Raw genomic sequence first — 11415 nt, 5'->3', positions numbered from 1 at the left:
GAGGTATAGCACAGTTCTGAGACTGTGTGACTCGGTACGTTTTAAAAACAGTCTGAGACCACCTCTTTCGGTTCGCTTCCCAAGTGGACTTTGTTGTTCACACATCATACCAAACCAGATCCAAAACACTAAACGGACTCAACGTGAACACAGCCTAAGTGTACATGCAATCTGCTTTATTTTTATTTTGTTTTGGTCAGATACCATATCATTATATCGTGTCCAGAACACACCAAGAGAAAATGTACAAATGGAATGGTTTAAATCTAAATGCACATTTTCTCCTGGAGTCAATAGGCGCTGGCATTGCATGGCTTCCATCATATACAGGGGTTATAGTTTTGTTCAATGGCTTTCCAGTGCCACTGGCTGGAGTTCATTTTAGAGTTCTTGATAAAACCACACTAGGTAAACGCTTTTGTTAATTCCGAGCCTGTCGTGCAAACGATGGCGTCAATCGCGGCCCCTCCTCTCCCCCGTTACACAGTATCATAAAACACACACATTTTTTATAGGACATAAGTTAAATATATGTTTATGTTGTCCATGCATGTCGCGCAGATGCAGCCGAGTAATAAAATTGCCTAAGTAAGCTTGTATAATGCACGCCTTCCCATCTTGCAATACTCGGAAGCGGAAGTTAGTGTAAGACGAAAGGTCACTGGTGGGTTCCCACATGTGTCTATACTGGTGTCAGTAAAGGCAACAACGAAGTTGTGATTAGTGCTGGATTTTTAAAAATATGTTACATTATCTGAAAATGCAGCGTTTAAAATTATTTTATTGCTTTGGAAGCCGAAGCCTGTCCAGGATTTTGTACAGGTACAGAAACAATTATATTGGAATTTCTAAAGTGTGTACAACTAGCAGGCTACAATTATTCACAAACACACAAACTTTCCACAACAAGAAACAAATATTCTTAACAGATAAATTGCATCTGTCTGTAACTGAAACAGAAAAGTGTACAAGGCAGAGTGAAAAGAAAGGTAGGCATTCACGAAAATATACGTCTGTAGAGCCTAACATTGCTGAAGAGGAATTTGTTTTTCTCGACCTCGAAGCTGGGGCGAATACAACAGAAAAAGATGATGTTTACAAAGCACCCATCGCAGAAGATTGTTTACCAAAGAGCAAAGATAAAAAGACAACAACGCAAATACGTCAGAAATCTCTGGAACAGAGAGCGAATTATTTGGAGCCACGGGTGACCACGAAAATAGAAGCAGAGTCAGACATTGAATTCATTGACATAGGGTTTCCACTTTCTGACTCGGTTCTGAAAAAGGAAAAAACACAGAAGCAGCACAAAATGTATGGAAGTCCAGATGTGCAGGTCCCGTTTAGCGACGCTTGCTGTTCAGGGTGTGGTGCTGTGATGCACTGCACAGACCCAACGTTAGCAGGGTATATGCCCAGTGAGAAATACAAGCTGTTGACTGAAGAAAACAAATTGGGAAACGCTGTTTGTCAGCGTTGTTTTTTGCTCGTTCATCATCAAAAAGCATTAGATGTTCAAGTTTCCAAAGAAGAGTACAGGAAAATAGTGAGTGGGATACGTGCCGAAAAGGCGCTGGTGTTACTAATCGTTGACTTGCTTGATTTACCCAATTCTATTATTTCTGGTTTGCTGGACCTTGTTGGAGAAAGAAAAAATATAGTGGTGTTAGGAAACAAAGTAGACCTTCTACCCGGTGATTCACAGAACTATTTAAAACGCATCAAAGAGCAGCTGTTTCAGTACTGTGTTAAGGAAGGGATTTACACTGGAAATAACATCAAGGATGTTAACCTTGTAAGTGCTAAAACTGGCTATGGGATAGAGAACCTAATATCAAGCCTTCAGAAATCCTGGAAATATAAAGGGGACGTTTATTTGGTCGGGACCACAAATGCAGGGAAATCAACGCTGTTCAACACCTTATTGGAATCCGATTATTGTAAATCGAAAGCGCCAGAAGCTATTGGTAAAGCAACCATTTCCCCATGGCCAGGTAATCATTGTATTAAAGGACACCATTGCAAGTACCGGTAATAGTAGCTACCACACATTTGTTTAAATGAGCCAGCCCTCACAGAATTAGTTTATTTCCTGTCACAAAAGGACAGCCGATCTGTCAGCGCTTAGTTGGCAGTTGCTTTGTATGGTACTGCCTAGGAACTTTTGAAACTATCTCCACACCCAGCTTCCCTAAAGGAATTAGAGGTGTTAATTGTGGAGCGGACATTATCAGAATAGTGTAAACAGTTAACCCTTTAAAGCCAGCCCATGCAGGTCTGACACGTGTTGACAGTGTTTTAGCACTTGTTTCTAATATTTTGTCCAACACTAGTAGATCAGTCACATTTTTGATAAGCTAAAATACTATATGAGCTCACTCAACTATTGCATATGTGTACCATTGTTTGTATTTGTAGGACACAGGCATATATATTTACATTCCTTAAAGATTAGTGTTAGAGATCCAGGCCTGTGAAACCACCCCTACATGTGTAACCCACAGTTATAACTTCACTTCAGTTTATTTTATAACCCATTTTAATTGTACAGTTAAACTCTTTATTTCTAATACATCCCCTAAAGGGGGCAACACTAGAGCAGTCTTCTTCCGTGTTTTGATCCACAGCTCTTTGAATGTTAGAACTCTTAACACATGCTACATTGTGCAATTCTGTCCTCTCCAACAACAAAAGAATTGGTATTTGACCATTAAAAAATAAAGGTGAAACTATGCCAAAAAGAAATAACCAACTGTTCACACAGTTTTGAACATTTCATGTGACCTGAAAGAGCAATTTTGTATAGTTTTGAAAAATCAGAGTGCTGCTGGGGCAGTGGCTCCACTAAAGGCTACATTGTGGATGTTTGCTTTAAAAATGTTTTAATACAGGATCTAATGCAATTACTGAAATAGAAAACAATACAAAGTGAAACAAGAAAAAACAAATAATTAACTCTTGATATTTCATGCCCATTGCATTTTAATGTCAGTTTTTCTTTACATTGAAAAAGGAGAATGTTTCCATTGTATTCTTTATTAATTTTTCTCAGGCACCACATTAAACCTTTTAAAATTTCCAATCATGAACCCGACGCCTTACCGAATGTTTAAGAGATCGAAGAGACTGAGAAACGATGCTTCCCAGACTGAGAACGACCTCAGTGAAACAGAGCTCAGGCATGTGAATCAACTCAAGAGACAGGGATATTTAGTAGGTAAGAACTTTGGTGTGTGAAATGTGAGACCTTATAAATCATCAGTACGAGCAGCTCCACGCGAGCTCTGTGGTCTTGCCCATTGTGAGCCAAACTGACTTGCAACACGAGGATGCAACGTTTTTATATTATGCATTTCATGGAGGTCATGTGAGGGATAGAACATCCTGTGATGTTTACATTTTTGTCCACCCTATGTTTGTTTTGGGTGTACTGTTGTATACTATACTACCCTAAGGTGGGGTGGGGTGGGGGCGATAGTAGAATGTCAGTAGGTGTAGGGACATCCCGAGAACCACCCAGGTTCTTCCAAACAGGTGAAACAAAAACATAAAAATGTCATTTTAAGCAGCAGTGCCACCAATAATTATCCAGACAGCTACCCCCATTATCAAAATCCATAGTTTTATTTATACTGGGATACAGCGACTTTGAGTTTATGTTTTTTTGCCTCTATATATTCTTAACAGTACGATACACTGTGTTTGATGTAGTAGATCGTAAAGAATCATAATGTTGGTATTCTGAAAAACAGATTATAAACTGATTTTGCCATTATCTATTATTAAATATGAAATAATGTTTTCCAAAGGGTGTCTTTATGGCTAAAATACAGTCTGATTTTAATGCCCTTATAAAAGTAGAAATGGCATTGTAAAACCATGGTAAATTTGAGTATAACCATGGGAAAAATTGTGGTGCAAATTTAGGGCGAATCTGCTCTAGACTTGCTGGTTTCTAGAACAATTTCATGAATATCTGACTTCTTTACTTCGAGAATAGGGCTTAAGGAATAATTTGCTTTTGTCTGCTTTGCTTTGCAGGGCGAGTTGGAAGAACTTTTTGGTCAGCTACACCAGACAACGAAAATGTGGATATGCTACACTTTGAACATGAAGACCTTAGTCTTAGTGCGGCACTGGAGGAATCCAATAGAGTTTCCAAACCACCTGACCCAGCACAGTTCACTGATAATGAACTCAAATATGCCCACTGGTTATATGACACCCCAGGAATCGTAAAAGAAGATTGTGTGAGTATCACTCAGTGCTTTTTTTTTTTTTGGTTAAATGGTGTATTTAGTTTCTATGAAAGGTGAGGATCAATAGCTGGTGACATGACAGCATCTCTACTAGAGAATGTCTTGAGCTAAACACACCCTGTCCTTGTCTCAAGCAGATATTGTCAATTGTGCGGCATTTTGTGGATTAATGCTACTGGAGACTAGGGTAAGACCACCAAACACATTCTAACCAGTACATGAGATGCTAGTGAACTAGCCTGCTGTGTTACCTCACTCCAACTACTTTCATGAAGCACTTCCATGTAGAAGAAAACAAATTAAAAGAAAGGAAGACATTTAACATGTAATCGTTTAGACTAGCTGGGCAGATTTCTTCAAACCTAGACTGACCTCTTTAGTTCCTATCAAAGATTAAGCTCTTCATGTTGAATCTATTCAGTCTTGAACAAAGAAGACTATGCGGCGATCTGATTCAAAGATTCAGAATTCTAAAAGATATTGACAGTGTCACCCCAAGGGACTTTTTCGACCTGAAAAAGAAACAAGGACCAGTGGTCACAAATGAAGATTAGATAAAGGGGCATTCAGAACAGAAAATAGTTGGCACTTTTTTACAAAGAGAATTATGAGGGTCTGGAATCAACTCCCCAGTAATGTTGTTGAAGCTGACACCTTGGGATCCTTCAAGAAGCTGCTTGATGAGATTCAGGGATCAATAAGCTACTAACCAAATGAGCAAGATGGGCCAAATGGCCTCCTCTCGTTTTGTAAACATTCTTATGCTCTTATGTATCAGAGGATTTCTGTAGCTCTTTTAGAACATCTCACTCAAGCTTAACACCTCCTGACCTGTTTTATGAAACCGGCAGAAAGAAAATAGCTTGCTAAACAGAAGCTTGCAAGCAGTGCTTTGTGAAACCAACCTTGTATATATTTAAATAACTATGTACAGTAAGATACTAACCTTAACTGATCCTTTCCAGGTTCTGAATTTGCTTATTGAGAAGGAACTCAAGATGGTAGTGCCGACGCATTCCATTGTACCCAGAACATTCGTTCTCCAACCAGGGATGGTGTTGTTTTTAGGTGCTTTGGGACGCATTGACTTTCTTAAGGTAAGATAATTGGTAGAAAGTTCATCTCTTATAGAAATGAAACATTTGTGATTGTTACTATCTCCATTAGAAAGTGTATTACGAAAGTAGGCAGTGAATATCTTTCAGTTCAGTAAATACAAGCTAGGAAGTCTAATGAATCATTTAATGTTCCAACCTTAGGGAGAACGAGCCTGTTGGCTTTCTGTCATTGCCTCGAATCTTCTTCCAGTTCATATCACCAGCCTGGAGAAAGCAGATGACATCTACAACAAGCATGCTGGGAACACACTTTTGGGGGTAAGTAAATAAATAGAATGCCTCAAACATACCATTTTTAAATGACCAAAGAACAAACAATTACTACAGCTAATTAGCTGCACTATAAATAAAACAAACATGGATTTTTCATGTTTAAATAAACAGCCCAACTTCACTATAACGAACCCCTGTTTTTAGGATCTAGGCAGCAAGAACCGTTTTTTTTTTTCAATGGAAATTAGCCCTATTAGAACGATCACTTTTACAAAATCTACCCGGATAGAACGATCTCGGTAGTGACTGACACTGAACTTTCACCAGTGTGAATGTGTTATTCTCTCAGTGAAAACAAAAACCTTGGTAGGCTAATTCGAAAATAAGGCGGATTCACAGATAACCTATTGTAGTGTGAATCATGTATGACGCATGCAACCGTTGCCATCTTCACACAATCTGCAACCATGGCAACAGGCGTAAGGAGGTAACAAGATTGAAACAGCGTGCATTCAGAAAAGCACGAAAAATATGAAGCAATCTACGCTGGATATGTTTTTTAAGAGAAAGTGCATGTAATTACTGTATTCAGCATGTAAGTGTACTTTTTATTTTTTTAATTTCTTTACTGTTTTCTTTTAAATATACATTTTAAATGTTGTTCAATGTTAATTTGTCTTGAAATAACTACTGTATACTTTATAAAGATGTTCAATTCAATTTGGGCATTTCTTCATTATTCTGATTCAGCAAGTTGCCAAACCCTATTATAGTGAACAACCTGATGTAACGAACATTCCTCCAAGTCACAGGCGGGTTTGTTGTAATGAGGTTAGACTGTGTGTGTTTGTATATATATATATATATATTTCTATATGTGTGTGTGTGTGTCTGTGTGAATTTCAAAAGAATATAATTTGACACAGTCATTTTGTATCTAAAGTACTTTTCAAACTGTATGATTGTTCAAAATATTTGTCCCAGTACTAGAAAATAGAGGGCTGTCTAGGTTTATATGGGAAACTTTCAAGTTTCAATTCAATAAAGTAGTCCCAGAAATACAGCGACAGTCTATCTACGAAACATCAGTCAGAATAAAAACGTGTCTCTGGACTGCTCTCCTGGAAACCCTTTTTATACCTCTTCTACCTTTGCCCCAGTTTGTGCTTAGTGGTTAGATACCGACTTCAGTTCTGTACATTTTCTGCTAGGAAATTCTTCACTTTGCATGTCTGTTTATAGCTTTTTAAAGACATGTAAGCAACATCTTAACAACACAGCAGTAATAAAAATGCTGTGCTGTGTAGTTTATGGGAAGTTCATTATTTCTAGTTTAATGTTGTTAGGTTCCCATTGGAGGGGAAGAGCGAATGAAACAGTTCCCACCACTTATTCCTAAAGATATTGATCTGAAGGGGATAGGACCTGATCAGGCTGTGGCTGATATCAAACTCTCATCTGCAGGTAAGAGCACAATATTCAGTCAATATTTACTGGAAATTCTATCACACCTTTCTGTTAACAACCCTACTGCAATCCTAAGCAGTTGTAAAAAAAAATAGCTATGTCTTCATGTGTTCTGTCAAGTTGCATTTCAGTGAATTTGATACATCAAGTCTTAGGCCGATGGGCATATGAATTGGTAGTGTCCTACTCAGTACTCTTGCTCACTGAATTGTCCTATTTATTTTTTGGTCTGTCTTTTATGATCGCATATATTTCTTATGGGAAGTAAAAGCTAGAAGATCCCTTGTTTTAGAGAACCTGGTTGGGCATCAGAGTTAGAGAGGAAAGGTCTGTGCTCGAGAATTACTGAAGATGAATATGATTTCCAATTGTGAAGCTGTTTTAAGGTCATTCGTTTGTACACCGGATGAGTTATCATACCCCTACTGTATATTCAACATAAATATATTTGCTCTGGTGTCATCAAGCCACTCAGGCACTGCTAAGAAGAGGTCACTACATTTCTTTACCCTGTTGCGGTATTTGAAATAATTATTTATGCCACACACTGTATTACTGGCCTTGCAGTTCTGTGGGGATTTCTCAAATACATAAAATACTGAAATATTGTATATTTTCAATGAAGTATAAAAAAAATTTAACCCCCCCGATATCTAGTACCCAGTGTATGCGTAGGGGAAACTGAGAGAAGGGTGTGCTGGCCAGACTCCCCATGCTTGGACTACTATGAGCTATACTTTCTGTGATATTGCTGACAAAACAAATATTGAGTGAAATGATCATACAGGATGTTAGAGATGGTAAAATACAAGGGGGATTATATTAAAATCCTCAGATGATATGGTGTACATTTTGTGTTGTGTTGTTGTTTTATTTTTTTTCTATCTCTGAACACAAATAAGAATTTGTGAGGTTTATATAAAAAAGTGTATTTTTCCTTGTATTTTCGTTTTCTTGCTGTTTCAAAAACATCTCCTTTAAATTGTTCTGGTATTGGTCTGCACCTCTCATCATTGTTGGGTTGAATGTCTCCTTGTCATTTTTTTATTCTTCTTCGTTGTACTGATGATGATAATTGCGGTTGTAGCAACTTGCATGTTTTGGGAATGTACTTATGTACTTGCAGATATGCATGAAGATTACAAGGGTATATATTTCTTAATGTAAAAAAATCATTTTATGTTTCTTACAGTAAATGTCATTTGCTAGAAATAATTTAATTCCAAAATCAACCCATCACTTACCCATATGACAATTAAACATTATTTGTACGTGTACCTGTTTGTGAAATTGATATTCATACAGTACATTTGCATGTTAAATGTGAATGAAGAAACAGATTGCAGAGTGCACTGGCTTTGCTCAGGAGGGGACTGGATAACACAGATCTTCCCTTTTTCCTCCTAGGCTGGGTGGCTGTAACTGCTCAATTAGATGATGCGCTTCAGTTCCGGGTGTACACTCCTGCAGGAACCGGGTCGACAGTGCGCAGCCCTCCTTTGCTGCCCCACATTGTGCACGTTAAAGGAGAACGAATTAGAAAGACACCAAGCTACAGAACCAAAAAACCAGAGCCTCTGTTGGTTGACAGATATTCCTTTTCAGATGGGGCTGTTAAAGGAAAGCTGAAGGGAAAAAAATAACCATGGTTCCCTAGAAAAGCATTTCAACCATTTTACAAACAAATGAATACACGTTCTAATGGAGACAGTGAAATAGGCTATTTATATTAGCACCAGTATAATGAATTCACATAAAGGCATGAGAAAACCCATTTGGGGCGATGGTGATTACATTGATATTAAATGGGTAAATACAGCAGTGTTGAATTGGAGAAATAAAATACAACAATGCTGCATTGAAGCTGTATACAGATACACTGTGGCCTCTCATCACTTAGTCTTCTATTGAATTCAAGCAGTTTGGTTGAGCATAAAAAATATAGTAGTTTAATTTCCTGACTTATTTAAAAGCGCCAAATTGCAAATTCCTAAACAGTCTAACAGGAATGTAAAATTGTCAATATAGTATTATATCCAGGTATGTAACTGGTTTCCTGAATTTAAGACCTCAAGAGACAGCGTCCCTGTGTGTAACAAGGACCCGAAGTACTGCCGGCTTGTATCAGAGAAGTTTCTTTGCGTTTTGTATTCAATGGTAATAAACAAGGTTCTTAGCATAGCAATGGACTCATCAGTCTCTTGTTTTCCAAACTTTTTCACTTAAGCCTTGTATTACTTTTACTTCCTGTGTTAAAAGCAGTAAGAACCTACATGAGGTCACACAGTTTGTTACAGGTATCAAAGAAAACAAGTGTAGTTGTGTTTTACCTGTAATAGAGGGATAGAGTGGCTTCACCTGAATCAGAGCAAAACAGGAGGGACCTGAAGGTTTGTTCATTACACCTTTAGATGGTTTTTAAACTGATTTTATTGTGTATTGTCTGATTTGTGTATATGAATGTGTTTTTTTTTTAAAATAATAAATGTAACTCAATTCACCTATATTGTTTCTTGCTATTGATAAACAAGTAGACAAACATTTTGTTAATGCTGCCTTCTCCAAGATAGAGGGGTTATTTTTTACCTGCTTTAACAGTAGGAGTCAATTAGAAATTGGATTGACACATATACTAATAGGTAGCCAGACAGGAGCCTCCATATATCTGCAGATTGTGATCCTCTCAATGACCTGTGCTAGTGCACATACCAGGTTTAAGGATATACAGGGCGATTGTATATGCATGGTGCGTTGACGTGGTAAACTTACTTTCTAATGTAAAGGTGATGTATGGGTAATATTATGAGGCAAATCATCAATACATCTAGGATGGCTGCACATATTTAAAGATCTAACACAATTTAAAATTAAGTTGCATATCGTCTGTAGATTTTCATTCAGAGTAAGAATATAGTATGGTATAGTAAGTTTGGCAGATTGTTGAATAACACGGAAAGAAGTTTGAATGCAATTTAAGATACATGTGTTTGCAGGTTTGAACACGGTTAGTTTTAAAAGGAGATTATCACAGGAGGTAAAGTAACTGGCAAATGCAAGATTGCATTTAATTGCACTGACGTCGACCGTCTGAACACAATCGCACATTGCTGGAGGAACTGATGCGCTCAAGAGATAACATAGGAAGCACAAAGATCAAAGGGCCACACCAAGATAACACCATCTTAGGCAGTGTGAACCAAAACCAGTTTTCTTTACAAGTACATGAGACTCTCCAAAGGGGGTTACCTGGGGTGACTGAACCCACAAAGAGAAGGAAGGAGGGGTCTTAATCAAGGTGCACTCAGCTCAGCTCACTTCTCTCTTTCACTAAGACTAGTATTGGAGACTTATCTATCGAGAAAGTCCTGGAGGATCAAATCTACAGTATTGCACTATTATTTTGTTGTGTTTTGAACTTAAGTTTTGCACCGTATAGTTTGAATATGAAAGTGTGATCTGTACTGTTTTGCTTTGAGCGTTCTTTGTTTCCGTAATTAAACCTGTATATATTAAAATAAGCCAAACTAATATCTGAACAAAAGGACTGTGCATTTCTTTCATCAAGAAACTACACTACTTTAAAAACTACTACATTGTTGGTTTTCATTCAAGGAACCACCTTTAACTTCATCTGCACTACACTACATTAAGTGATGGGCATTAGAACAAAAATGTGTAAAACACAAATTCACCAGCTTCAGCGTTTATTTAAAAATTCTTAATACAGTGTATATCTACAGCAAGGAACAGTTCTGTACACCAGTTAGCGCAATGTTATGAACGAAATGATCCAATATCCCTTTCCTTCACCAAATGTATTCCAAAAAAAAACCAAAACACAGGGCATAGGCAGCACACTTTGAAAAACATGCCCTTTAGAAACCAACATTTGGTGAGTCAATAACCTCTTAAAAAAAGTAACCAAAAGATAGGCTTTCCCAAGTCCAATTATTATCTACATCATTTGTACTTTAACTAAATGTGTTAACTACATACCTTTCTTAAATCCAATTCTATTTTGATATAATATAAAACGACAAAATATGCATGCTCTTTTTAAAAATCTAATTTGGATACCTGATGTTAAGTGTTTTAGTAAGCGTTCGCCTAGTTGAACTTTTAAACCTTCTGCGAGGTTTTGAGTTCACTAGTAGAGGGTCTGAGCACTACCCCTGCTCATTAGTCACATGCCCCTTTGGTATGCTAGCATTGGTACTGGATCATTTTATTTTCTGTAACAATGCAATGCTTATGTAAAATACAGGCAACTGGTGCAGAATCCTGTAAATGACTTTCCATACTTTACAACCTCATATTTAGCAGTTAGACCAGTAATCTGATGAATGTCATTTTATTTG

General features: G+C 37.5%; 1 protein-coding gene across 2 annotated transcripts; it reads left to right on the top strand.

Annotated features, from left to right (window-relative positions):
- The first annotated feature begins 667 nt into the window (after positions 1-667).
- Positions 668-10526, top strand: noa1 (nitric oxide associated 1). 2 transcript variants are annotated; one of them, XM_041219051.1, is made up of 7 exons: positions 668-822; positions 3053-3217; positions 4042-4250; positions 5225-5356; positions 5519-5635; positions 6937-7054; positions 8465-10526. In XM_041219051.1, exons 2-7 carry the CDS (start codon positions 3085-3087, stop codon positions 8698-8700), a joined length of 945 nt encoding a protein of 314 aa, XP_041074985.1. In that variant the 5' UTR covers positions 668-822; positions 3053-3084; the 3' UTR covers positions 8701-10526. The 2 variants fall into 2 exon arrangements, with proteins under 2 accessions (XP_041074985.1, XP_041074977.1); XM_041219043.1 differs by having other exon boundaries at positions 668-1994.
- The last annotated feature ends 889 nt before the right edge of the window (positions 10527-11415 follow it).

This window comes from Polyodon spathula, chromosome 2 (genome assembly GCF_017654505.1).
Source record: "Polyodon spathula isolate WHYD16114869_AA chromosome 2, ASM1765450v1, whole genome shotgun sequence".
Classification (NCBI taxonomy): Eukaryota; Metazoa; Chordata; class Actinopteri; order Acipenseriformes; family Polyodontidae; genus Polyodon; species Polyodon spathula.
The sequence above is the reverse complement of the archived record's forward strand: the minus strand, read 5'-3'. Positions and strand labels throughout refer to the sequence as shown.